The sequence below is a fragment of the Delphinus delphis genome, chromosome 19, assembly GCF_949987515.2.
Source record: "Delphinus delphis chromosome 19, mDelDel1.2, whole genome shotgun sequence".
Lineage (NCBI taxonomy): Eukaryota > Metazoa > Chordata > Mammalia > Artiodactyla > Delphinidae > Delphinus > Delphinus delphis.
This window is the reverse complement of record NC_082701.1, coordinates 18,286,624-18,314,545: the sequence shown is the minus strand read 5'-3', so window position 1 is coordinate 18,314,545 and position 27,922 is coordinate 18,286,624. Positions and strand designations below refer to the sequence as shown.

The 27,922-nt window shown below is 57.1% G+C and overlaps 2 protein-coding genes across 2 annotated transcripts; both read right to left on the bottom strand.

Annotated features, from left to right (window-relative positions):
• Positions 1-25: 25 nt before the first annotated feature.
• Positions 26-10,069, bottom strand: FAM171A2 (family with sequence similarity 171 member A2). Its single transcript, XM_059998723.2, has 8 exons — positions 9,804-10,069; positions 6,259-6,486; positions 5,937-6,029; positions 3,440-3,598; positions 3,181-3,360; positions 2,964-3,080; positions 2,719-2,845; positions 26-2,119 (listed from the first exon to the last, which is right to left on the bottom strand). The coding sequence occupies exons 1-8, from the start codon at positions 9,919-9,921 to the stop codon at positions 625-627; spliced, it is 2,517 nt and encodes an 838-aa protein (XP_059854706.1). The 5' UTR covers positions 9,922-10,069; the 3' UTR covers positions 26-624.
• Positions 10,070-13,008: 2,939 nt separating this feature from the next.
• Positions 13,009-26,089, bottom strand: ITGA2B (integrin subunit alpha 2b). The gene is made up of 30 exons (XM_059997954.1): positions 25,897-26,089; positions 24,229-24,350; positions 24,042-24,139; positions 23,769-23,934; positions 23,435-23,484; positions 23,313-23,358; positions 23,091-23,219; positions 22,700-22,747; positions 22,506-22,549; positions 22,317-22,370; positions 22,121-22,173; positions 21,705-21,916; positions 19,258-19,440; positions 18,958-19,003; positions 18,754-18,858; positions 18,609-18,664; positions 18,364-18,515; positions 18,086-18,211; positions 17,644-17,711; positions 17,339-17,486; positions 16,715-16,807; positions 16,365-16,444; positions 15,972-16,052; positions 15,753-15,849; positions 15,502-15,654; positions 15,284-15,400; positions 14,680-14,793; positions 14,357-14,458; positions 14,026-14,142; positions 13,009-13,251 (listed from the first exon to the last, which is right to left on the bottom strand). The coding sequence occupies exons 1-30, from the start codon at positions 26,082-26,084 to the stop codon at positions 13,195-13,197; spliced, it is 3,105 nt and encodes a 1,034-aa protein (XP_059853937.1). The 5' UTR covers positions 26,085-26,089; the 3' UTR covers positions 13,009-13,194.
• Positions 26,090-27,922: the final 1,833 nt, after the last annotated feature.

Here is a 27,922-nt window from a genome sequence, read left to right as displayed (position 1 = left end):
CCACCCTGCCTGCCCTCCCCAGGGGGCCCTGGAGCCAGGGCCCCCATCCAGTGTCCACATTTCCCCCACCTCACAGAAAGACACACAGAAGTTTATCTCACCAGTTTTATATTTGCTGTTGCCCACAGCGATCCCATCACATTATCCCCTAGTCCCCAGAGCCGCCCCAGCCTCCAGCCCTGTGACATCGTAGCCCAGAGGTGGGCTAGTCGGCAAGCGGCACCCCCTCCCCTCCCAGGGGTCCACTAGAACGCCCCTCCCTTCCCAGCCCTCACACTAGCAGCTGAGGCCCAGGTGCCCCTCCTGCTTTCCCACGATAGAGCTTTCTATGTACAGCCACGTTTATACAGGCACTGCTTTCCCCCCACCCAGCCCTCCTCCCCAGCACCTCCCATCGGGGGTCTGGACCCCTCCCACCTCCCTCTCGGAGGCAGACACGGGTCCCTCCCGAGACATTACCCAGCACATACCACCGGACAGCTCCGCAGGCCCCCCGGGCATCTTTCCAGGCCGGGGCTGGGGGCTAAGGGCGAGGGGCCCCGCGGCCCCCCGGAGCACGCACCCTGGGGGCGGGCCCAGGCGGAGGCGGCGGAGGCCGGCCCGGAGGCGGCGCCAGGCCGGGTGCTACTTGACGTTGAACACCATGAGCGGCCGCTCCTCCCGCCGCTGCCACGGGCTCTTCTTGTCGCCCGCCTCGTCGCTCACTTCCGCCCCCAGCTCGTCCTCCGGGCTGGTGAGCGAGTCGCGCCGCAACTCGCTGGCGCTGCTGCGGGAACTGTCCCCGCGGCTGCGGCCCCGCCCCCGGGGTACCGTGGCCGCCCGGCCCTCGGGCGCCGCCACCTCGTCCAGCAGCGGTGTCAGCGAGTTGTCCTCCGGGGAGCAGAGGCCCGTGCGGCTCTCGCTGCTGCTCGGCTCCGTGTCCTCGCTGAGCGCCAGGCGCGGGGGCGCGGGCGGCGGCGGCGGCGGCGGCGGCGGCGGCGGCGGCGGGGCGGCAGCAGGAGTGCGCTCCCGCTGCTCCCGCTCCTCCCGCAGGGGCCGCCGGCGCGGCGGCCGCGCCTCGTGCACGTCGACGCCCGAGTCCAGGCTGGCATCGGTGCTGCGGCCGCCGCCGCCCGCCTGCAGGTCGATGTAGGAGTGGCGCACTTGCGAGTTGGAGCGCCCGTCGAGGGACACGAACCAGGCGCGCGGGTGAGGCTTCACGCCCAGTTCGAGCAGCTTCTTCTCGGTCAGCGCCTGCAGCTCCCCGTTGAGCTGCGCCATGGTCGACTCGTTGAACAGCACCGGGATGGTGACCGAGCCGCTGACCGGTGCCGAGCGCCCACTCCCCCAGCCCTCGCTGCCGCCACCCCCGCCACCCTCGCCCCCCGCGCCCGAGTGGCCCGGCATCAGCGGGCGCTGGGGGTCGGGCTGGGGAAAAGGGCGCGCCGGGCCGGGGGCCGCGCCCTCGGGCGGGGCCGGCTCGTCGCTCGTCCCCGTTGCGCCCGCCTCGCCGCCGAGGCGCACGTAGTGCGCGGGGATCACCAGGGTGGGCATGACGTTGCGGTAGACGCTGTCCTTAAGGTGGTCGATGGAGCCACAGAAGATGAGCTGCCCCGCCTGGCTGAGCGACGGCGGCCGCGCCAGCTGGTCCACCGACTGAGACAGCAGGAAGTCGGGGGTCTTGCTCTCGGCCGCCCCCTTGTGGCCCAGGTAGTGCTCGAAGGGCGGTGGCGGCGAGGGCGGCTCCTGCAGGAAGGCCGCGGTCCCCGGGGGGCCCCGCCGGTACTCCTCCAGGCCTGGCTCCAGCCCGCCGGGACCCTCGACGGAGCGGGCGCCCTTGAGCCCGGCGCCCTCGCCCCCGCGGGCACCCGCAGGCTCGGCGGCTGGGCGGCCGGCGGAGCGCGGCTTGGCACGGAAGAAGTCGTCCCGGGAGGCGGCCAAGTCATGGGAGCTGGAGAAGGCTGAGTGGAGGGGGCCTGGAGGCGGAGCCTCGGGATCCCCCGACGGGGCTGGCTCCAGGGGTCCCCCACAGATGAGATGCAGCTGGGACATAGAGGTGGCCTGGTCTCGTTTGTTACCGTCAGAGGGCCCGGAGAGCTGCAGCTTGCGGTGCTGTTGCCTCGGCTTCAGGCAGCGCCTCCTGGAGACAGGGGGCAGAGCGGGACCGTCAGGAAAGGGTGGAGGCCAGAGCAGCTCCCTAAACCCGCAGTTGGAAGATGGGGAATGGATATAGTTGGAGGTGGTGGGGACAGTGCCTGGGACTCAAGAGAGAGGTTGGGGAGCCCAGATGGGTCCTGGGAGAGGTGTGTGGAAAGAGCTTGAGAGTCTGTGGGGGGAGCAGCCAGCAGCTGTGCCCATTTGGGCCTCCCTCGGCATAAACTGCACTCCTTGGGACATAGCAGGTGCAGTGAGAGCCGGGGAGAAGCACCTAAGCCACCCAGGGGCATGTGTGGCCTGAGGACCCCTGAAAGTGAGGGCTGGGTGGTAGAAGCAGCTGCAGAGTGTCCCTGGAGGGGCCTGGCCTACAGCTCCTGCTTCCTCTCCCCCGTCTTTTGGTCTTTGCATGTGCATATGCAGTGCTTTCCTGTCAGGCCTTGAGGATCGAAGTTGTGTTTTATGCATCTTTGGGGCCTCGAGCACCCAGCACAAGACCAGGCATGGAGCTGGCCTCAGTCAGTGCCTGGGATGAGAGGAGGCTGGGGGATTGGGAAGCAGTCGGAGGGGATGCGGGGCACTCACCGGCAGTAGTAGATGAGCAGACACAGCAGAATGAGCACCAGCAGGGCCAGGGCTGCCAGGATGGTGAGCAGGAAGATGGTGTGGTAGGTGCCGATGTCCTGGATGCCCGACGTGATGGTGACCAGCCCTGTGCGGGGCAAGAGCTTAGCATTCGCAGGTGTGGGTGTCCCTCCTGCCGTTCAGGAGTCCACTCTCCCAGCCTCCCTTTCTACTACCCACCACCCCTGCTGTCCCCCCACTCTCACCAGCCGTGGGGGAGGCCATGGCAGCCGCCCAGTACCCCAGCTGAGGGGAGATGAAGGTCCAGTAGAGCTGCCGGCCTTCCTTCCGGATCACACCAGTGCCATTGCGTACCCACAGCCCTGGGAGAGGCAAGGGTTTCATCACACTCAGTGTCCCCCCAACTTAAGTCCTACTTTCTCTCCCCAAACTCTAGCATCTGCACCTCCTTGAGGCACTCACCACTCTTGGGGTCGAACCTCCAGGCTGGAATGCTGGTGCCCGCAGTGAGGGCACGAGGCTCCGAGGGCACAGGCAGGGACAGGTGAATGGGGCCTGAGAGCGGCACCTCTGTCCCATTACCTGCCAGCAGGTGCACGCTCACAGCAGCCACGGGCATCAGCTCCAGCCAGGAGCCATTGCCTGCAGGAAGGGGACACAAGTGATGAGGGCTAAAGCCTGGTGGGGAGAACATCCCTTCCATGGCTGGCACCCAGCATACCTGAGCTGGAGGCCTCCGTGCCCAGGAAGGCAGGGAAAGCCCACATTTCATGCTGGGTGCTGGCAGGTGTGAGCGAGGCCCAGAGCTGGCTGTAGGTAGAGCTGACAGGTAGGCGGGCAGCCCGGCGCTGGAACTGCACCCAGGGCTGGGAGCGGGCACCTGGATGGAAAGAGGGGCTGCAGTGGCCTGGCCAGGGACAAGGGTCCCCAGGGACCAGAGCAGAAAGCAATTATCTAAAGAGAAGGGGAGCCAATGGGTTAGGCCACTTGGGAAGGCCAGGAAGGGTGGTGACTTGGGGAGAGAACTGGGCAGGCTTAGAATGATAACCTAGAAGGGACATGGACCTGTAATCTTCTGGTCCTGGCTGTGTGACCCCCGAGCAAGTTACTTGCTCTCTCGGAAACACTCTTTCCATGTTAATTTATAAAATGACGAGGTTCAGGTCCTCAATTATTATTGCCTGCTGTGTGGCAGGCACTGTGTTAGTTTGTGAGGATACAAAGAGGAATAAGATGCAATTTACAATTCCCTGCCTTCAAGTTCACAGTCTAGTGCGTCACTGTTCCTTACAGTACCTGTTAGAACTTCCTGCTATGGATGGAAATGTTCTGTGTCCTGCTGCCTGTAACAGTACCCACTAGACACACAGGACTGTTAAGCACTTGACACATAGCTAGTGCGACTGGGGAACTGCATTTATTTTTAATTCTAAAACGCTTAATGAACTTTTAATTTATTCAAATGTAAATAGCCACATGTGGCTACTGCATTTGACAACTTAGGGGGTGTGTGTGTGTGTGTGTGTGTGTGTGTGTGTGTGTCTGTCTGTCTGGCTGGCTTGGAGCAGAGGGGATGTATAAACAGTATTCCAATATAATATGGTAATAGCTAACATTTATTAAGCTTTAAGATATGCTGGCACTGTTCTAAGCAGGTTACTTATATTAACCCCTGAAATTAGCACAACAGTCCCTGAGGTAGGTGCCTTTATTATCAGCCCCATTTTATAGATGCAGAAATGGAGGCGGGAGAAGTTCAGTAACTTGCCCAAGGTCACTGGAGCCTGATTGAAGCCCAGGCAGTCTGGTGCCAGGGCCCCTCCTCTCACCCACCGTTCCATCCTGCCTCGGTGGTAAAATAGCGTGGTGCAAGGGGAGCTTGGCCTGCCCAGCTCGGGAATGCCCTGCGGAGCCCTGCAGTGTGACTGAGAGTCAGCTGGGAAAGAAAGTGGAAAGGGACTTCCAGGAGGACTGACAGGAGAGAGGCCCAGGGGCACGAGGCGGCTTGCTGGTCGGGGCACTGCAGGTGACTGCGCCAGGCCCTGGAGGGCGCTGCCAGCTTTGTGAAAGAGTCTAGGCTTTCTGCCAAAAGCAGTGGGAGCCGTGGGAGGGTTTAAGCTCGGGTTCGTTTGGCATTTTAGAAACCTCCAAAGACATCTTAGAAGCCTCTGGTTCAGGATCAGAGAGAGGAAGAGGAGCAAACCAGAAAAGTAATTGGGGACAAGGGCTCAAGATAAGAATATAAATTGGGGAGGGGAGGCTCTCCCTCCAGAACCCACAGTGGCTCCCTAGTACTAGCCAGATGGAATTTACCCTCTGCCTGGCTTCGTCAACCAGTCTACACCACGTCCCCATCCTGCATAGCCAGACCAGACCCCTGCACCCTCACGGTCCCCTTCTGCCCCTGCATCTTGATTCCTCTCCAGCAAAGGTGCCTTTGCTCCCCCTTCAACTCCCGAGCCCCCGTGTCCCACAGCTCCCTTGGCCAAATCCCGTCACCCTGCTATTCTCCCACGTGAGGGTCCTCTCAGTATTGAAAGCAGCTGCCCTCCGCTCCCCTGCCCTGCCTGATCTGTAATTATCTCAGCGTTTGCAATGCTCTGTCTGTCTTCCTAGTCGTCGGGGAACTCCACCAGGTGGGGGGCCACTCTGCTCTTCCTTACCATTATTCCCCAGCACCGGAGACAATGCCTGGCACAGCACAGGTGCTGCAGGAAGTATTGGTTGGGTGAGACCGAACGCCTGGTGGGTGGACAAGGGCCACTGTGGGATTGCTCCAGTCCTTGCACTTGATAGGTGTTCTATGCCTGTGGAATGACCCTGGCTCCTGACATAGCCAGGCACCCAGTAGGTGCACAAGAAATACGTGTGGATCCACTGAAGATAAGGTGGCAGGAAATGGGAATTCTAATGGTAGGAGTAGAGGGAGAATAGAAACCACGAGAAGCCCCAGTAACAATCAACATTTATTGACCACCTTCTATGAAGTTTTTCACATGCTTGATGATATTTAATCCTCACCTAAATTTGATGATGTAGATACTATCAATTGTTCACATCTTACAGACGAACAAACTAAGGCTCAGAGAGGTTAAGTGATTTGCCCAAGGGCACCCAGCTAACATGTGGCAGGCGAAGTTCTCTATACCCAGTCAGGGAGAGGAAAGAGGAGCTGGTGTGGGCGGAGGGGTGGGGGAGTGGAGAGCGGGGAGTCTTACCAGGAGAGCCCAAGAGGATGTGAACCAGGTCCTCATAGAGGATGAGGGTGGCCGGCCGCTCGGGCAGCAGGTAGAGGCTGACTGACGCGTACACTGCAGGAGGGATGGTCTGTCAGCTCCAGAGAAAGCCCCCCCCCTCCCCTAGGCTGGCACTCCCACCATCTGAATCCCAGTGGCTTCATCCTCCCTCAGCCCCCTGTGCATACCCCAGCCCAGGCAGCAGCTGCTGGAAAGCCTGCCCTCTCCGCCCCCAAGGACTATTTTGGGAAGGGGCTGATGGGGTCAGCTGCTCCCCACCCCCTCCAGCTGCCCCTGCACTCACGGGGCAGCTTGTCAACACGCCAGGGCACAGAGTTGGTGAGGAAGCCAGGGCGGGCAGCAGTGACCAGCACCCAGGTGCCCAAGCGGTAGCTGAGGGGCACTGTGGCCACGCCCTCTGAATCCGTGGTGCTGGCGGCCAGCAGCATCCGGTTCCCAAATACATCCACTGAGGCCCGGGCCAAGGGCACAAGCTCCCCGCTCACGTACACCTGCACCTTGATCAGAATCTCTGTGGGCAAGATGGGGTGAGGGGAGTGAGGAGGAAGGAGGAGGCATGAGAGAACTGGGGGGAGCCTCGAGCTCAGAGGAGGGGGCTGTGGGTTGGGCGTGGCTTTGGGGCCCAGGCTAGACAAGGTATTATAAGAGCCAGCATTTATAGAGCCCTCATTTAAACCTCACATCAGCCTGGGAGGTAGGTGGTACTATTAGCATATTTCATCAAGCCTGACACATGCACATTCTGACATTTTAACACTTCTGGATTCAGGTGACACCTATGACCGATATGTCATAATCATAATCGGCAGCATTTTTTTCCCTCTTTTACTGGCATATGAAATAAATAATGGTGTAACTTACAGTCAGTGATGTATTAGACTCGATGTCTTAGCCCATATGGAAACTGAGGCCCAAAGAGTTTAGATACTTGTACTACAGTAAAGTGGGAGATCTGGGATCCAAACCAGGGAGTCTGTCTCTAGACCCAAATTCTTAACCACTGGACCCTATGGGGCTGGTGTCAGGGAGAGGAGAGGGAAGGAGGGCTGAGAAAGGATGAATAACCGGAGAACCAGGGATCTGCGAGTGGAGAGGAGAGCGGTCAAGTTTCAGCCATTTGGAAGGGAGGAAGGGGGGTTGGGTCAGAGTTTGGGTTCTCAAGAAAAAACTGAGAAGGGGACACCAGCAGGTTGGCCATTCCCATCATTCATCCTCTGCCCAGAATCCTTTGCACACACCTGTTTCCCTTCAGATTTAGGGACTCACACAACCCCTAAGGCCAAACAAGTACCTCCTGACCCCTCCCCCTCACATGGACTGCCAGCCCCCTCCCAGCTGGTCAGCTACAGTCAGTCACCATGGCAACGCCCTCATTCCTCCCAGGAGATGGGCAGGGAGCTGGGGCCCTGGCAAGGGGAAGGAGATCTGGGGGGGCTGACCCAGGCCCAAGGGTAACCAGTGTGGAGGAGGCTGGGAAGGGAAGTCCAAGTCTTTCTTTCCAGCCACCCCTACCCCTGGCCTCAAGATGGTCTGGCCAGGTTGGCCTGCAGGTGTCCCGAGCTCAGATGGGATGACAGGGTAGGGACCAGCCTTGAGCTGTTCTCGTGGATTCTGCAGGCAGCCTCTCTGATCCACGGCACCATCTACCTCTTCCCACTCAGCACAGCCCCTCCTCAAGAACGTGACTCACCCCTACCTTGCTGCCAATAATGGGAGTGGGTGTCATGCCTGGAAAGGTACAGAGGCCTCAGTGCGGGGCCCAGGAGGGAGGTGGGGAGTGGGCTGGGTGCTAGACACAAACCTAGGAGAGGCCAGGTACAGGAGGAAGACCCCGGAGCCGAGGGCAACAGGGCATGTGGAGGTCACGGGGCCTCACGGGTGGAGCCTGACATTCAACAGCGACAGGTGTCTTGTCTCAGGCTTTCAACCAACCCCAGGGCCAGCACCACGCCTGCCCTTGGCATCCCATCCAGCTGTTCGCCTGAGCCCACCTCCCTGCCGCTTCCCAGGCCAGAGCCCAACTCGGCGGGTGGCTGCACACACTCGAACCTTTCCTGCTTTCTGGTTCTCCGGGGAACCGGTAGCCTCCCCGCACCACCACCCCCTCTCCCGGCCACCCAGCAGGAATTTTGAGAAGCTAGAGGGGCCTGCCGACTCCCCACTCCTACCCCAGGCTAGGAGCAGCTGTATAGAGCAGCTGGGAAGACGGGACCCAGGAGTCTGGAATATGGTCATTTGAAGGAATGCCTTGGGTTCAAGGGCCAGAGCATTAGCAAAGGGGAGGGGGCTTAGGGAATAACACAGGGGTGGGCAGGTAAGGCCTGAGGAGGCATCAGTGCCAAGCTGGGGAGGGGGTGGGCAGGTGCCCTTCCCCCTTTCCCTCAACTTGGGCCCCCAGCTAGTGGCCTGGGAGAACCCCCTCTCCTGGCTCTATTCCAGCCAATTCCCTGGGCCACCTCCCCTGAGGTGCAGGTCTTGAGGGAGAGGTTTCCTGAAAAAACAGGGCCCCTTCCTACCCATCAAAGCCTCCTCTCCTGCAGGGAGCAGGGAAGACTGAAGCCGAGGAGATCCTTCCCCATTCCTCAAAGCCTGACATTCCATACAGGATCCGCCTGTCCAGGCTTCAGCCCTGCCTCATTCCAGGAGGAAATCCGACCCCCTCCCTTCATCCGGACCCCACTTCCCTCATCCAACCCCCCCCCCCCCCCGCTTTTCCTGTCAGCTCCTTGGTGGAAAGGCGAAGAGTGGAGAGCAGGGATGGGGCTAAGAGGCAGGAGTGGAGAGAACAGTGGCTGGGGTGCGTGGCCAGGGGCTGGGAGGCGGGCGCGGGCTGGAGTGGGTGGAGGCCCCTGAGAACCCAGGCGTCGGCAGGGAGTCACGGTCCGGCTCTCCCACCTCTCCCGCTACAGGAGCCTGCCCTGCTCCCACCTCACACACCCACCTGGGCCCGTGAGGCGCTGGGAGGGTCTCCTCCACTGCGATGCAGAGGTGAGATGAGGAGGGGGTGACCTGGGGGGGGGCTGCGGACAGGAGTGGCTGGAGGCCTGCTGGACGGGGACCCAGGCACCTGCCCTCCCAGCCGGCACTGTCCACGGCCAGTTAGCCAGCTCAGCATGGCTCCGCCACCACAGCCCTGCCATGCGCCTTGAGCTGGGAATCACAACGTACCTCTTTTTCCAGACAGCCCCCCAACTGCAGCCCCTCCTCCATCATGAGCCCATCAGCGTTTCTTTGGTGCACCCCAAATTCTGAACCTGGGAGGCCGTCTGGGGGCTGTCAGACTCCGGGACGAGGAACCCCATTCGAGCAGCCGATCCGCCCACCGCCTCACCCACTCCCCCTCTCCCCTCCCCCCTTCAAACCCAGCTCTAGGCGCCCAGCCCCCGTCCGGGCCCAGGGTGGCAGCCGCTGCCTGGGCTCCCACCCAGCCGGGTCGGGAGCGAGGAACCCGCTGGGGGCTGCAGAGCGGGCGGCCGCCCCAGCCCGCCCCTGGGCGGGTGTCTTCGATAGACAATGGCTCAGGCAGCAGCGCCTCGCGGACCAGGAGGGAGAAAAACAAGGCGGGAGGGGGCGACGGCGCGGAGCCTGGGGACCCCCGCCCTCCCCATTGTGTCTCCCCGAGACCCCCGCCCGGCGGTCTCCCTCTCCCTCCCTCCTCTCCCCCGTAAGCGAGGACCCCAGGTCGCCTAGCTCCCCCCACCCAAATCCAGGGAATAGAACACCCCCCAATTCACGAGCGCCGCGAAGAGGGGGCTGGCGGGCGGGGGCCCGATCGCGGGGGTGGGGGGCTCAGGCCCGCGATCACTGCCCCTCCCGGCCGACACTCACCCTGCGGGCTGGGGGACTCCGGCGGCGACTTGCCGGGAGCTCGGGAGGCGCCGCCGAGCAGCAGCCCCAGCAGCGGCAGCAGCCGCGCGAGGACGCTGGGGCCACTCTGCGGCGGCATCGCGGGGCTCGGCCCGGCCCTAATGGCCCATGGCTCCCGCCCGGCCCCACTCGGCCGGCCCCGCTCAGCCCCAGCTCTGCGCCGCGCCGCGCGGCTCGGGCTCCCGCTCGCGTTCCAGCTCTTGCTGCGGCGGCCGCTCAGTGCGATTGTCTCCGCCAGGAGCCTCCGCCAGGAGCCGCCGCCAGCGCCCCCTGCAGGCGACGCCCCACCACGCGGGACTCCGGGCACCGCCCCCTCGCTGTCCACAGCCCATCCCGAAGCCCCCGCCGCGTGCCCAGAACCCCAGCTGCTAGGGAGTGTAGCGAATAGGGTCCAATCACAGGGGTTCTCAGAGTTCCTGAGCCCCGGAAATCTGTTGCAGAATTTTGAGAGGGAGAATGACTGTTGTTTACAACACAAAGGGTTGGTCATAAGTGTCTCCTTAAACTGTAAGAACTACCCAGTTCTCTCCGCACAAACACCTGCTCAATGTTGGGGAGGTAGGGCGCAGCCCCCTTGGGAATCACCCAGTCTGGGTTCTCGTCTAGCTTCTGCCTCTTCTTGAGCCGTAAGCTAGTTACTTAATCTTCTGCTCCACAGCCTTCCTTTAAAATGAGAGTTGTAATAATCTCTACCTCGTGGGGTTATTGTACCAATTAAAAGAGATAATGACGTAAAGGGTCTAGCATGTGTTTGACTGGAGCAGGGGCACAATAAATGGTGCTACTGGTGGCCCAGCGTGAGGTGGGGGCTCACCACCGCCCAGGTAGTAGCAGATCCATCACTGGGCAAACATAATGCTTAGAACCCCACGTTTGAATCCCACACTGGAAGCTTGCCCGGGCCCCAGCCAAGCGCTCTTTCTTCCCAGTTTCTGGTTGTCCTCATCATTCAACTTCTGGGTGGTCAAACCCTCATCTAATCTGGTTATCCCTCTCCTGGTTCTCTCTGGCTTGTCACCTCTTTTCACAATATGGTGCCCTGTATAGGACTGGATGCTTAGGGCAAGGAACTCCGTCCCCCAGAGGTCAGGCTTTTCTCCTGGTTAGGTCCTGGTTGGGTCTCCTGACATAAGGACACATTGTTGTGAGCTTGTGAACAAAACCACCTTTCTTTCTTTCATTCTCTTTCTCTTTTTCTTTCTTTCTTTCTTTCTTTCTTTTTCTTTCTTTCTTTCTTTCCTTTCCTTCCTCCCTCCCTCCTTCCCTCCTTCTTTCCTTCCTTCCTTCCTTCCTCTCTCTCATTCTCTCTCCCTCCTTTTCTCTTTCTTTTATTCTTTCTCATAAATTTCCATCTATTCAGATTTCCCAGTCTTATGTAACCAATTTTTTCACAACCTCAACGCAGGATTTAGCACTCATTCCTGGTGAATTTCATCTTGTTGGTTTCAACCCAACTTTACAATCTGTCAAGGCTGCCTTGAATCTGCTTCATCACCCATTGTATTGGAGCCGCCTCTCAGCCCGGAGCCATCTGCAGGGTGAAGCGCAGCTTCGCTGCCTCCATTCAAGGGACTCATGACAATCACAGGCAGCGGAAGGACGGAGCTTTGGGACACCCCCATAGAGATCACCTTCAGCTTTATCAAAATTGTTCAGTTTTAAATCTGAGTCTCTATCATTCAGCTCACATTTCTGTCTTGTTTATAAGGACAAATGCCAAATGCTTTGCTGGATCAAGATAAATTGTCTGGGGCCATCCAATTACAATGGTGGAGGGGAGAGGGAGTTTGGCTGGTGTTCAAGGATCACAGCTTACTCTTTTCCTAAATGGTCACAGTCACACAACTAGAAACCTGTTCTGGAACTTGCCATGCATGGATGCCAAATTGTTCTCTTCTTTTCAGAATTTACCTTTTACCCCTTTGGGTAAAATCAAGTACCAGCAGCTCTTGTGAGGTAAGTCTGTATATCAGTGGCTTCCCCCAACACTTAGCATCAAGTCCAAAGTCTTCCCCATGGCCACAGCCACAAGGTGCTGCCTCCCTGACCCCACCCCTGACCTCGTCTGGACCCCTCTCCTGCCTCCAGCTCAGGGGCCTCCTTTCTTTTACTTGAATACATCAAGCCTGCTCCCACTTCAGGCCTCTTCATTGGCTGCTCTTTCTGTCTAGAACACTTTATTCTCTCCAGCTGCCTGCTTCATTCATTCATCTCTCTGCTCACCTCATTAGAGAGACCTTCCCTGACTACTCTCCCTAAAATGTCAGCCCTCTCCCAACACCCACTGAATTCGATCACTATCTCCTTATCTTTATTTCAACTCCCAGCATTGACTGCCACTGACCATACATTAATTTGTTTATTCTTTACTCCTGGTTGAATGTAAATTCCATGAGCTCAGGGACCTTGTTTTGTCCACTGCTCCACCCCAGCACTGGAACAGTACCAGGTCCATGGTGCTCAATAAATATTGAACTCATGAACCAACAACCTCTCAGGTCTCCAAGAGGACCCCCCACCTCTATCCGCTGACTCCAGTCTCTGCGGTGGGACAGCTGTCTTCCACTCCCAGCCCTCCTGTGAGCTCCCCACCTGTGCCCTTGTTCCTAACTGAAGACCCTTCCCCTTGGCGGGGAAGAAAGAACAGCAAACAGCAGGTGGCCGGAGAGCAATGCCTGCTCTCCATCCCTGCCGTGACTCTGCCTTCCTCAGACTGAGGGCTACTCAGTCTCCTTCTGCCCCTCCTCACTCTGAGCACAGCTTTACGCACCTTCTTTTATGAGTGGGGACAGTGTGTTATTTCTCCAAATCTCAGATCATCTTGAGGTTTGATTCCCTCAAAATCATGGAAAAAATATTGTTTATAGCCACCCACCAGGGACGCAGCCTGCCTTCTCGATGCTCCCAACCCTCATCCCACCCAGTCACCCTGACACCCCACCCCCCTCCAGTCTCACTTGGAGGCTTTGCCACCCTTTCTCCCTTGTTCCACCCCCACTCTCTACTCCCTGACGCTCCCCAAAGACAGTAATTCGCACCCTTTGCCCTGGCAGAGACCCTCTCTGCTCACACTTCTGCCAGCCCTAGATTCCCCATCCCAACGTCACCTCAGGCCCCCTCTCCTCCTCTGACCCCAAGAGGAGGCATCATGCTGGGGGTTGGGACTCAACCTCTTTATTAGGCAGCAGGAAAGGGCTGACCTGGCTCTGATGGGTGGGGAAGGACATCAGGAGCCCGCCATGAAACAGCTCCAACCCATGGGTGACCAGAGCTGGGGGTACTTGCTGGAGAAGAAGGGACAGAGCAGGCATCACCCCCAGCCTTCCTGCTAGGACAGAGATGCATGGACTCATCACTCCTCTTCGTCATCTTCTTGTAAGGGTGGCCGATTCCGCTTGAAGAAGCCAACCTGGGGGTGCACAGGGGCCGGGGACAGGGTGTAAAGGTGATCTTTAGGCCCCAGAGCAGCAGTGGAGGATGTATGCTGGAAACCAGCCCGTCACGAGGTCCTCGTCCTGGACCAGCACAGAACACAAACCCCACTATACGATCAAATGGAGGCCTTTCCCCATTTAGAGATAATGCAGGTAACAAAATTTTTTTAATGTTTTGTTTCTTCTTGCCTGAATTTTTCTTAAGTACTGATGATTATGTCTCTATATGACTCAAGTGTGTGATGGTATATATTTGATTATTATAAGTCTAATGTGTGGTTTTCCCTAAAAGCACTATGGCTTTCCAGGGTTTGGACACGTGAGTTTGAGAATGGCTCACATGTTGTCCGGGCGCAGAGGAGGGAGTGACCCAGCAGGGCCTCACAAGGAGCAGGAAGCGGGGTCTGGATCAGACCTGGGTCTCCCACCTCAGTCGGGGGCGGGGGAGAGGACAGAGCAGGGAGGAGGTGAACCCTGTCCTTCTCGGTGGCCAATGGATTCCTGAAGGCAGGGCTCATTCCCTGGGACTCCTGCCCTCAGAGGGAATGGGTCTAAAGGCCTTAGAGTTTCTTCAGGTGCCACCTCTCCCAGGGATCTGTGACCTGGAAGAGGTCCTCTAGAGAGTGACATTCTAATAGTGGAGACGGAGATCAGATGGACCCTGGGTCACCTACTTGGGCCACCATCTCCCTCTGCCTCCCTGCGGGGTTCCCCCCCACCCCGAAACCCACCCTCCCTTCCCGCCTCACCTTCCACATGGCCAGGACCAGGAACGTGAGCAACAGCAGGCCACCCAGCACGCCTAGCAGCACCCACCAGATCGGAATGTCTCTCTCCTCCAAGACCCGAAGCAGCTGTGTCTGCACCTGAGGGGAGACCCGCGGGTCTCCTCAGTCACCGGGATGCAGACCTTCCCAAAGACTCAGACTTGCAGGGCTGGTGACCCCCAGCTAAGCCACCTACTTGTCCCAGCCCGCAGACCCAGGGAGGCCCCGCCCCCATCCTGCTGGGCAGGGACACAGGGGAAGGCCAATGGGAGACCCGCGGGAGCCCTTTCTGCCACCATCCTTCCACACTCACCAGAGCTTCCCCGCTGGGCAGGCTGAGGGCGGGCACGGCGTAGGGAAGGGAGGAGACGTTGAACCAAGCGTGCGACTGCAGCACAAACTGATCCAGGGGCCTCTGGATGGGGTGGCGGTGAAAGCCATTTACACGAGGCCTATTGGTTGCGGGAGTACCGGCCCCAGACTCCCCTCTGGGGAGATCTGCCCCCAGCCTAACCCCGTCCCCTCCAAAGTAAACTCTGCCCTCACTCTCTCCCGCCCCCGAAGCCCCGCCCTCCCCCAACACACTCAGTGCCCGCCTCCAGAGGGCCCCGCCCGCCCGCCCGCATCCCGGCCCACCTTTCGGAGGCTGGGCAGCGACAGGAAGGCCAGCACCGTGACCATGACCCGCTGCCCGCGCGCCATCTCCTGCAGCTCACACTGCACCACAGTACAGGGCGCCGAATCGCAGCTCTGAGGGGATGTGTCATTGGTCCCCAGCCCCTCCTGACCCATCACCCTCTCACCGTAGGACCCAAGACAGAGGGGGCTGGGGGGTTAGGGAGCTCATGCCGGGCCTCCTCCTCGGGAAGGGACTCAAATTCAAGCTTGGGACGTTATCTCTGAATGAGATTGCTCCCACAGTCCCGGAGATGCAGGGAGAGGGAGGAAAGAAGTGGGTCAATCACACAGCGTTCAATACCCAGCCTTTCTGTAAACCTGCTTTGGCATTTATTCATTTTCTTCAATGTACTGGAAACCTTAAAATATGCAAGTGCCCCCCACCCTGCCCCAGACACAAGCCCAGCACAAGCCTTCCTATTCACTTGGAGGACTCTGTGGGACCACGGTGGCCCACACGAGGCCTACATCACACCCCCCGCCCCTCTCCGTCCCTGCCTCCCATCCCCTCTGCCCCTGGGCGCCAGGGAGGCCGCAGCTGGAGACCACAGAACCTGCTCACCACAAAAACTGGACCTTGAAGCCTCGAGGGCTGCTCCTGCTCCGGCAGGAGCGCCTGTCTGCGGTCCCGCTTGTGATAGGCCTGGGAAGGGCTGGAGGTGGGCAGCCCCCAGTCCAGCTGAGGAGGCAAAGAGGCCATCAGGTCCGACACTCTGCCCATCTCCCAGCCCTCCTAGAGGGGCCCTGTTTGTTGGGCTGAGGACTCACCCAGGCTCTCACCTTGAGGGGGTTGGGAGATGGTTGTGGGGAGCACTGAAGGCCTCCCCGGGGCTGTATATCCAGGATGTAGAGAAGGTCGGAGGGCTGGGACTGGCCGGGGAGGCGGAGGTTGAGGCGGAGGCCGTTTACAGCACCAGGGCCATTGTTGTGGAGCTGGCGGGTGGTGGCGGCAGGATGTTAGGAGGCTCGGCACCTAGCCCAGCCCCTGGGGTCCGCCCACTCCAGCCTGGGGCGCGGAGGCTCCTCCCTACCTCGTAGGTGTGCTCCACTTTGGGGCCCCAGCTGTCCGAGCTGTTCTCTCTCTTGCTTTCTTCTGCTGCCACCACCAGGGAGGCTGGAAAGGAGTTCCTGCAGGGGCCCGACACTCCCAGAGTGAGCTTGATCCCCTGACTTGGCGGGGGGCTTTGCCCAGGACCCCGGAACCTTAGGGCTGTGCCTACCAACTCCCTTTTCCATCCCTGGCCTCTCACCCTCTCAGCTCCACATGGGCCTCTGCCCGAACTGGCACATCCAGCATCACCATCTCACTGTTTGGATTCTGGCTGTTCTTGCTGTAAGGGAGGGGGATGAGGAGAGACAGATCAGGGACACCAGGCCAGTGAACACGAGGACTCTCTGGGGCTGGGCCAGAATTTCAGAGGTCTCAGGAAGAGCTAACTCCACAAACAGCATGCCACACTAAAGTTAGACCTAGACAAGAACTTCCCCTAGGGCTCCAAAACTCAGAAACAAGTCTCTGAGGAAGAAAGGGAAGAGGGAAGTCTAAAGAGCAGGCATCCCAGAAGACCCTTATGTATGGAGGGTGTCTGAGGGTCTCTGTGTGGAGATCAGATAGGGAAATGGAGTGCTTCCCAGTCTAGTACCTCCTGATCTGCAGCCGGAAGGACACGTGCTCCCCAGCCTCTTCCAGGTTCCCCACACTCACTAACATCGTGATTCCTATCTGAGACATGGGGAGAGCCAAAGTCACTGCCCAAATGCCCACTCTGAATGTGGCCTGTGGACCTCATCCTCCAAGGTCACCATTATTACCTCCATTGTGTTCAGAAGCCCACTCAGAAAGGGTGTCACTCACCCAAGAACACACAGCTAGGGAGTGGGAGGACCAGGATTCTAGCCTGGAGCCATCCGACTCCAAACCCAGCCCCTAAAACCCAGCTGTCTATGAACCCCTGGTGGAGGAGACCCAGCACCCAGGACTGGGCGGCCTCACCTGGGCGTTCCTCTTCATGGGGTTGCCCAGCTCACACAGCACCACCTTGGTCTCATTCTCCCTCTTCTGGTTACAGATGATCCTCTCAAAGCCCTTCAGAGAGGCAGTCCCGAGAAAGAAGATGGTTACAGAGCATCCCGTATATAGTTAAGCTCCCTTGGAAAGTCAGGGAGAGCAGGATGCCAGGGTGGGAGTTCAAGGACTGTCACATTCCACTTTATGTATTACTGCAGCACCTTACTCTTTTTAATGATTTTTTTTTTTTTTGGAAATAAAACCCACAAAGCATTACATGGAGTATAACCCCATTATTATAAACTATGTCAATAAAATAAATAAATAAAATGTTGATGCTGAGAAAAAAGACTGGAAGGAAATTCACCAAATGTTAACAGAGGTTCCTGTTAACATTTATTTCCTGAGCCATTTTTGGTTTGGGTTTTATAATTGAGTTCTTGAATTTTTTGCTATTAGCAAATGTTCTCTTCCGAATTAAAAAGAAAAAAAAAAATCACAGCTTTTAAAGGAAGGCATAAGAGAAGTGGGAGCTCTCAGGTGGGAGATGAGAATCAAGGCTCCTGCACCTTCCAGGTCCCCGACTGTGCCCCGGGGTGGGGGCCTCACCTCGATGTTGCTGAGGGCCCGCATGTAGTGTGCACCTGGAGGCAGGTGCACGGCCAGCTCGGCCTCGTAGGCACCCTCACCCTCGTTGGCCGCTTCCATCTGCAGCTCCAGCACGTTATCGGCTCCAACGAGGAGCGGGGAGCCTGTCCTGTGGGGAGAAAGGAGTAAAGCCGAGGAGGCTGGGTCCAAGCCCAGGGTCTGGGAGGAGGAGAGGGGCTGAGGACAGAGTATCAGGAGCCAGGTGGGGAGGGGGTGTCATAGGGGTAGACAGGGCCAGGGTTGGGTAGGGCGGGCGGTCTCCTCACACGCTGGCAGTGAGCTGGAGCTGTGGCACACACAGGTCGTCTTCCCCACAGTCCAGAATGATGCGGGTCTAGAGGGGGCACATCAGGCGTGTGGGTAAGTTTGGGGGCACATCAGGGCTTAGGGAATTAGAAGGTCTGAGAAGGAAAAGGAGGTTGGAGATGATGTCAGAGCTTGGGGGTTTGCATCAGGGTTTGGGATGATGTCAGGGCTTTGATAATGACATCAGGGTTTACGGGTTTATATCAGAGTTTAGAGGTGACGTCGACATTTGGGGTTTACATGAGGGTATAGGGGATATTGAGATTTGGGGGTTTTCAGCAGGGTTGAGAGTAACATCAGAGATTAGAGGTGTTCACAATATGATTTGGACACTAACCCTAACCCTGACTTTCTGGGTGGAGGGGTCCTCCACCTCCCTTGCCTGCACCTGCCCACCCCTACCTGTTCCTGGATGTGGGTGTCTCCGTGCAACATGAGAGCAGGGGCTAGTCCATCCTTCTCAGGCTGCAGGGACACATTGAGGCTGAGCACGATGGGGCTCAGCTTGTCCCGGAAGTCGGCCTCATCCTAGTGAGGGGGCAAGAGTCAGGCCATCTTGCTACCATGTACCCTCATACGTGTGTCCCCCTGACCACCCCGTGCAGCACCCAGCCCAATGCCCCAGGGCTGGATGAACAGGCTCTGCACACCCAGCCTTGCCCATTCCCAGCCGGGCATACTCGGAGGAAGGCCTTGGTGGTGTGGCAGGTGGGGCCGTGCCTTCCGCTCAGATCCAGGCCCAGGACGGTGCTCGCCTGTTGAGAGGCCAGCAGTAGCACCCGCCGGCCCTGGCGGGGCTTCTGCCGGTCCAGCTGCAGCTCAGCATTTAGGTCTGCCCGGGCAAGCAGGGAGAGTCAGGGTCTCCCCGGCCAGCCTCCAGGGGAGCCCAGGTCCACCTCCCTCCTGTCCCCATGGTGCCACTCACGCAGCTTCTTGGGAACGTTGTGTCCAGTGGCTCCCACACACATCTGGATGTTAAAGCTGCAAAGATGTGAATGGGGCTCAGGGGCTATAGGGTCCCCACACTGAGGTCCCAGATCCTGCCTGGCCCACGCCCTCTGTCTCCTCACCAGCTCACTGGTGTCTCGGTCAGGGGCAGGACACAATTCTTCACAGCAGGATTCAGCGAATCTTGCACCAGAAGCTGGACAGTGGCCATCACCACTGGCTGAGCCCTGGTGGGATGCAGGAAGCTTGCCTTGTGGCCCCGCCTGGCCTAGTCTCCTCTGATGGTGTGGGTCCTCCCTCTCCCCGCCCCTGGAGTCAGTGCTCACCTGTACACAACCACCTTGTTGGCCCCGTAAGCTCCCACCAGCAGGTCTATGGACATTGTGGGAAGGAAGGGAGGTGTCAGAATTGTTAATTAGAGGGGGTATGGCGTCCTCACCTCATCTTCCCAGCACTTCCCCACACTACCACCCCCATAGAAGGTTTGTTCTGGCCCCCCAGCCCCACAGACAGGTCAGAGCTCTCAGTCGGGCACCAGGTCAGGTTCAAGCCCCTGGCTCTGTCTCAGCATCTCCAGCTAATGCCCAAGAGCCCTTCCTGTCTAGCTGGAGGCAGTCCAGGGGCACCTGGGTATCCATTGTCATCGATGTCTGTGGCACCTCGAAGGGAGAAGCCAAAGCCAGAGCCTGTGGGGAAGGGGCTGTCCAGGACCTGGGAAGGGTGTGAGTTAAGTCCCTCACTCTGACCCAGGAACACCGACACTTGGCCTCGACCGCTGGGACCCCCATAGGGGGCGGCCACAGCAACATCTGGAAGGAGCAACAGAAAGGGGGTGGCTGTTTGTTATCCAGTCTCTCCAGATGTAAAACTTTCCTGAGCTCCTTCTCTAGGCAGACTCCAGGGGACCAGGAGAGGAATGCAGAGGTCTGGGTCAAGGAGAGAGCTGCCCCGCCCTCCAGGAGTTTACAATTGGGTAGGAGGGAGACCCATCAAGTCCGATTATTGTAAAAACAATAACAGCCCTCACTATCTATTGAGGAAAATATAATGACGTGATTTCACTGAATCCTGAAAATTAGGCATTATTATTCCCATTTTAGATGAGAAAATAGAGTCCCAGAAGATTAAGTAACCAAGACCTATTAAATATTTGCCCCTTCTTCACCTGGGGGTCTTCACCCCATTCCACTCCCACCATGCAAATCCACAGTCATACCATGGGCTCATCATCACTAATAACTTTTAAGATCACTCTTGAAAGTTTAATAATCATCATAATCTTATTAATCTGTAAGAATTCTTCGCATGTGACAGCAACTAAAATCTTTGATATATATGTTGTAATTGTCTTTCCTTTGTCTTCTGACTTTATGCTATGTTTCCTGTGCAATTGTTTTCTTTTAAAAATCTTTATTGATTTTTCTGATCAAGGTACACAGAATTCATCCAAATAGACCATCAGACCAGTCTCGTCCTCAGGCCCTGGGCCTCCACTGTCTCCTGACCTTTGGCTTCCTCATCTCTTCATTTATTTTCTGATCATTCAGTCACCCTCACTGTAACCTCAGCCATCCTGCCCCATTGCCAGTCCTGGGCAAGCCTGGCCAGACCCCACCATATGGAGCACCATGAATTCCTGACCTCCAGCCTTCACTAGGGACCTTGGTGCTGCCCAGCAGTCCCTTGGCGTTTTCTGCTCAGCACCTGTTTCAAACCTTCTCCACTCAGTCAAGCTCCTAGCCCCCCACTTCATTCACAAAGAGAAGCAGCCCAACTGTTGTGTTATAACTCCACACCCACTTTTTCCTCCTCTCCCCATATGACCCTGGAATAGGTGTCCCTCCTACACCTGCCACTGGGCTGAGCATCCCACCCCTGCCTCCCTCAGGCATTGCAGGGACCCTCCTCCAGCTCACTGCATGCCCCCATTTCCCCATAAGATCATTTTCCTCCACATTCAACTTACTCCATATTCTTTGAAATTAAAATAACCTTCCCTCGACCCTCATCTCCTTTCAGTAATCACCTTTCTCTTTTTCCGTTCACAAACTGGTTGAAAGAGTGGTCTACCCTGGCTGCCATCAGTTCTTCCCCTCCATTCATACCTTGTCTCCTGGCATTCTGGCTTTGGTCCCTACCCAGCCCTGAATCGGTTCTTGTCACTGTCACCAATGACCTCCTTCTTGTTAAAGCCCATGAATACTTACTTCTCCAGCCCCATCTAATTGTACCTCTCAGCAGCATCTGGAGCCACTGACCCAACTTCCTCCGGCTTAAAGCACTCTTCCTTTGAGTTCTGGGCTATCAGATCTCCTGGTTTCCCTCCTACCTCTCTGAACATTCCTCTGTCTCCTTTCCAGACTCACTTTCTCTGGGAGTCCCCTAAATGCTCTTGCTCCCTAGGGTTCTGTCCTGGGCCTCTTCACACTTCGCAAGCTCCCAGGACCTCATTGACTCTCCCCAATCCCCTATCTCCCGCTCAGACCTCTCTGCTGGAAGTGGGGGAAGCCACACCCAGATGTTCTCTGGATACGTCTGCCTAATGCTCCCAAGCCCTTCAAGATCAAACAAGTACAGAGAATTCCCTGGCAGTCCAGTGGTTAGGACCCGATGCTCTCACTGCCAGAGGCCCGGGTTCAATCCCTGGTCAGGGAACTAAGATCCCGCAAGCCACACGGCACAGCCAAAAAAAAAAAAAAAAATCAAACAAGTCCAGAGCTGAATTGCTGATCTCACCCCAGACTTGTTGCATGGCTTGAGTTCCAGGCAGTGAAGAGAACCATCACCCACCCAACTTCTCTCTCTCTTAGCCCCACATCCATTCACCCATCAAGTCCTAATAATCTAAGTAGTAAATATCTTGAAATCACCTTCATCTCTAACTCCGCTGCCAAAGCCCACATCTGGGCGGTCACCACCTTTTGCCTGGACTAATGCAAACAAACCCCACTGAGTCTCCTTTAACTCTCTCCTGCTCAAAGCCCTTCCTGGCTCCTGCTGCCCTCGGGTCAAATCCATGATCACTGTGGCTGTAAACCCCTGTGTAGCAAGTGGGGCTCCTCTCATCCCTTACCGTTGTAGCCATCCCGGTTGAGGTCGCCCAGAGGCGCGATGGCTGAGCCAAATCGCCCATAGAGCTGCGTGCCGGTCAGCAGGAGGCTGGGGGCGCCCAGCGCGTGAGGGCCTCGAGTCTGCAGGAACAAGTACACGCGCCCCACCTCGGCCAGCTTGCGGTCAGCACGGCTCTCCATGTACAGTGGCGCGCCCACCAAGAGGTCATGCCTCCTGCAGGCCCGACGGGTGGTTATGTGGGGAGGGGGGCTAGGGGAACGCTGCGGGCCAGAGCCCAATCTCGCCCACCCTCGCCTTCCCGCTGCCCTCGGTGGTCACGTGGGAGTGAGGGCTAGGAAAGGAGGAGACCGAGGGCAGTCAACGCCTCTGGTAATTTGGGACCCAACTGGGTAGGGGTGGGGGCGCCCAGCTTCTCACCCGTCCCTGTTGACGTCAGTGACGGCCACTGAGTGCCCGAAATACGAAGCCATCTGCAGGAAGCCCGGCCGCACCTTACTTTCTGTCCCCGGACTCGGTACCCTCTCTTGGACTTTGCCCCCACCATGTCCCGCGGAATATTCTAGGGTCTCAATCCCCCAGCCTTGGCCACCCCACAAGGGGACCCGACCCCCACCTGCTCTCCATGCAGCCGGTGCAGCGTCTGGTGGTACGAGCTCAAAATTTCCACCTGCGCGGACAACGCACAGGAGCGCGTCATTGTCGCCCCCGCCGCAGAAGGGCAGGAGGTTTAGGTTGGGGGTATCAGGCTGAAGAGTAAAGTCAGTGCCTTCGGGACACTGAGCGGTGGGCAGAGGGTACTCACCGCTCCCAGGGTCCAGCTCCAGGTAGGGGCACCGACGACAAACTCTGGGGAGAGCCGAGCCCAGCCAGTGAGGTCCTTGGAATCTCTACCCGCCTCCCGCCCGCCATTTCTCATCCCAGGGAGATTTCGGCGCGGGTCTTAGAGGTGCTCCTTCCCGGGCTTCCCCAACCCCCGCCCCTAAGCGAATTTCTTGCCTGTAGTGTTTGGATTCCCGTCGAAGTCGCCTACAGCCACCGAGTACCCTGAAGACACAGCGCGAATTAGCCTTTCCGGGAGGGTGAAGCAAGGAGGGGGCCGGGAGGGAGGAGACTGTCTAAATCCTGCATTGTGTAGACGGGAAAATCGAGGCCACCGAGACCTGCCCTAGGCCGTGAAGCGAATCCAGGGCGGGAGGTCGAGGTGGGGTGTATGGGAGCTGGGCGGTCTGCAGAGGGTGGGGAAGGGGAGCTGCGGGAGCAGAGGATGGGGACGCCTTAGCGCTGGAGCTGGCCAGCCAGGGTTGGCAAGGGGGAGTTCCCACAGGGGCAGGACGTGACCGGCGGTGACAGAGTGCTGGGAAGCCTCGAAGGGAGGTGCCAGGGTTACCCCGGTAGCCGTCGAAGTACTCTGGGTGGCTGTAGTCGAAGGTGAGCTGCTGGGTGGGCACGTGCCACAAGAGGGTGCCCGGGCGGTAACTCGAGATGATATCGGCAATTGGAGCCCGCGCCAGGAGACCTAGGGAGCGAGGGACAGCTGATGTGGGGCCCCAGACGCCTGGGGTCTATCCAGGCCGAGAGAAGGGAGGGAGGTGTACGGATGGGCACGTACCTAGGAAATAGTAGCCGCCAGGGGCCCCAAGCACCAGCTCCCCAGCCTGAAAAGGAAGCCCTGGAGGTGAGAGGGGTTCCTGTTTGGGAGCCTCCCCCACGCCGTTTATGATCCTTACTCGCCTGAGTGACCACGGAGCTGAAGCCGGCTTCACAGTAGCGCTTGTCTCCGCCTAGAGGAGGCAAGAAGGAAGGGTCTGTGAAGAAGCAGGCCCTGGGGCCTGGGCGGGGCCGGGAGGTGGAGTCATATGGGGGCGTGGCCCCGGGGTACTACGGTGGCGTGGCCTTTAAACGGCTCCCGGGCCGGGGGCGTGCGGGGTGGAGCCAGGAGCTGGGTCACTGGGCGATGCCAGGCTGGAAGCAGGGTCTGGGGGAGCTGGTGGGAGGGAAGGATCAGATTAAGGGTGGGGCTAAACCACCGCGAGTGGGCGGAGCCAAAACGGAGAGCAGAGCTCACTGAAGTAATTTTTCTGGTAAACCCGGCTCATGATGTTGGCCCGGCAGGGCGAGTACTCTGCGCGGCCGCTGTTCTGCAGCTGAGCCACGAAGCATCCACCTACGGGCGTCTTCTCAGCCTCCTCGGCCTTTTCCAGGACGTTCCAGTGCTGCCAGGGGGCGCAGGCCTGAAGCAGGGCCACAGGAGAGTGGAGAAGGGGCGGGACTCGGGTTCCCCCCCTTCACGTGTCCCCGCCATCTGTCTGCTCCCTGAGCCCAGTCCCGTAGCGCCCACCACAACGATGTCGCTCCAACTAACGACCGACGCCCCTAGTCCTTGACGGGCCTTGAAGGTTTGGAAAGTTTGGGTGCCTGCGCTTCGCGTCTCATCATCTGGAGGGCACAAGAAGGGGTGGGGTGCTGAAGCCCAGCTGTCCGCTCTCCCTGTAGCCCCTCCCTTTCCCTCCTTGTGCGAGACTCACTGAGGTCGAAGGGCAGCGAGGTACACTGGTCGCCCTCGGCCTTCCAGGGGCACAGGAAAACGCCGCCTGTCTCCTCCTGGCTGCGGCCCAGGGTCCGTGGGGCGCCCACCACGATGGACACGCTGCATAAGAAAGCTAGGTGAGCGCTGCGCGGATTCCGGCGTACCGCATTCCCCAGTGCCCGCGCTGGGAGCACTACCCGGGAGGGCAGTGTGCCTTGGCGGGGCGGGGTCCCTGGGTCATCTTTTCCTCAATGAAACCTCACAGACCATAGAGGCCAGTCTTTTCATTTTATGGTCAGTGAAACTGACTTCCAGCGAGGGAAATCATATGTCCACAGCAACCCGCGGAATTAAGGGTAAAGCTGAGACCATAACCATCTGGTTCGATTTGAACACCAGGGGTTTGATATCCTTGCCTTTAGAGACCTCCTAAACTCTTTACACATCTACATTCCCCAACACCTGCCGCCAAAAGTCATGGGTTTATATGCACCCTAATATGTCTGTCTGAACTGTTATCAGATCCCTTCCTGAGGGTGAGTTTTAACGGCGAAGAATTAAGCTAGTGGTCACCTCTAAAGTGGGTGGTGGGGTGCTGACACCTCTGAGGACTCTAGTAGGTCTAGGTTCAAATCACAGCTGTACCGTACATAAAAGGTGGACAATACCAACCAATAAATGCTGTCAGAAGTAAATGAAATAAACGTTAAGAGGAGCATTCAGCACAGTGCCACCCAAATAATACGTAACAAGTGCTCGAAAAAATGCTATAATTTTTTTTTTTTTAGTCTGCAGAATGTTTAAGTAATGCCCATGAGACCAATATCTGTGGAAAGGAGGGGAAAGAAGCACGAGTGGGCAGAGGAGGGAGCGGAGCTGAGATTCAGGCCCAGTAACAGCCATGGGCTAATGCCCTGGGAACTCTGGAGCTAGAAGGACCCTTCTGAACTGTCTGGAGTTGAGGTGAGAGAGCCGGACCTTTACCTTTCCCCTCTCTCCACACTCCTCATCGATCAGTCATTGTTCCTAGGCCACATTTGGAAGTGGGGGAGCTTTGGGGGAGGTGGCTCTCTTCAGCAGAGGAAATTTCCCAAGGGGCTGATACTTGAAGGCCATCTGCCATTGCCGCTCCCTGAAGCTGGACATTAGTGTCCACTTCAATAAGTAACTAGCTCAGGGTAGTTCCTATCAAGAGGAAGAGCCAGGACTCTAATCTTAGCTGTCTGATTTTGCAGCCTGATCCATCCCAACCATGAATGCCCTATTGCTTCTTTTCAAATATATATAATTTTTATGGGGATGAGGGGGTTGGAATAGAAAAGCAAGGTGGGGGGGGTGTGGATAGACAATTTCATAGTTCTGCAAGTCAATTTAAGACATGTGCTCCTCTCTGTATTTCAAAAGGATGAGGGTGGAGTGGGTCATAAAACTGACCCTTGGGGAAAAAATAAAGCATCAACTTTTGTCTTCCCTTTGTCCTTGCTCTGCCCAGCTCCCCAGTGCTGCCTCTCGTTGACACCTTCACCTGAGCTAGTCCCTCCCCAGTATTCCTAACAAGAACTCAGCCCGAATAGACCCTAGAAATTGCTTTGCTCAACCTCTATCACAAATGGGGAACTCAAGACCCAGAGATGCAGTGATGGTGGGGGAGTCCCCCAAGGCTCACCTCCCACGGCTGTCCTTGTAGAAGTCCAATGAAAACCCAAAGTAGCTGCCATTGGGGCCTGTGTAGAAGGTGAGTCGCACCGGGTCCAGGTTCAAGGCCCAGGTTGGAGGTGCAGCACCGGGTCCCAAGAGCAGCTGTACCCACTCCAGAAGCCAGAGGGCATGAAGTGGACACAAAGCTCTGGCCATCTTCCTTCTCCCACAACCTCCTAGGCAGGAATGGGTTAGCTCCTTCCTCTTCCTTTCAGTTCCACCACAGGAAGTCTTTTCTTATCAAACTGAAACCCACTTGCTGAGTAGTAGACAGAGTAAAGGGCTCTAGGTCCTGGACCCATACGGTTTCTAGGATTGCCAGGAAGGGGGTGAGGCCACTCTGGGGGGTGGATGCTTATGGCTGAAAGTCAACTCCTCCCTTTTTTTGAAAGTATTTTATCATCAAGTCCTGTGGGTTCTGCCTTTCAACTATGTCTCTTGAATCTTCACCCCATTTCCACTACCACCATGCTAGTCTAAGCCACCATTGCTTCCTGCTTGGGATAGTGCAATCATGAACCAGCTGGTCTGTACACCTCCACTCTAGCCCCCAGTTCTATAGTTCCTCCTCCCCCCACACAGCTGCCTGCACTGCCGAGGCACATTGTGACTTGGTCAGAGGTGGGGGAAGGAGTGAGGAAGCTCCTGCCCCCTGATAAGACCTGAGGCTGCTGTATCCTTTTGGATAAGGCACTTATCCACTTCCTCCTTCTAGGGCCTTCGGCAGCTTCACTCAGCCATATTGGTACAACAGCTTCCTCACTCATCGTCCATCAGGGGCCAAGTCTTAATGTGGCCACAGCAATGCAGCCAGTGCTGGGGGAGGGGTGGCAAATGGCTCTTGGCTGAAGGGGAAAGGAGATGGGGATAAAGTGGAGTCATTCCAGGGTGTTCTGGCTCACAAGCTCTGAGATTTGCACCAGTTGTTCAATTGAAGGCAGGCCTCACTCTTTCTTGGGTGACAAGAGCTTTTGTCCAATCATTAAGACTTGATTCTAGTGGGGTCATTGCCTAGGGGCTGCCTCCCCCAACTCCTCAGGCTGGTACTCTGCGGTTAACACACATGGGCACAGCACCGATCACACCGTTCAGTCATGGTCTGTTCACTGGATTTTGTCCATGAATCCCTTGAGAGTGAGGTTCCTTTCTGCAGCCCCTAGCCAAGAGCCCAACATATTGTAGGCGTTGCTGACAGACAGACTGAATAGAAGCAGGCACTGAGGATGGAAGAAGCAAACGCAGGCTCACAGAGTGGAAAGAAAAGAAATAATTTTGAGCAGAAAGATCATTTTCTATGGATGCTCAGAGGAGGAGGAGTGCCAAGTCTTATTGGCATCTCATGTCTGCCCCAAAAAGCATGTTGTCAGGAAGGAAATTCAAGAGATCTGCTAGGGGTAAAGAACACAGTCACATTTCCTTTTGCTCTATATTTTCTGATCAAACTTAACCATCATCTTACCCTGCCCAACTACCCAGGCCATTCTGGAACCCCTTCAGCACCTCCCTTGCCCTCATAATTCACCACCTTAGCACACAGCACAAAATCTTATCCCTTTCTAGGTTAGAAGCTCCTTGAACTTTAGTCTGGGCCTTCTTCACTGCTGAATTCCCAGTGCCAAGCTCATGGCAGGCACATAATACTCAACTCAGTCATATACTTACCTTCCACCCTCCTACTGTCCTCATCTGAGTGGTATTGTATTACTGGTGTATACTGTATAGCCCAAAATTAACTCACATTTCACTAACATTTTTAATAAATTCTCATTCTGTTCAAGGCATTGAGTGGGAAGAGATACAAAGATAACTGTCAAGGATCCTTAAAAAACTTAGTCCAGAGGGAGTTAAGACATGAACACATATAACTGCAGTGGAGGGATAGTAAAGGATGCCTTGAAAAAGGTAGAGATGATGCCTAGCTGAAGTCATTTATTTGCTCCATCATAACAACCCTATGAAATAAGTACTATTATGCCCATTTTATAAATGCAAAA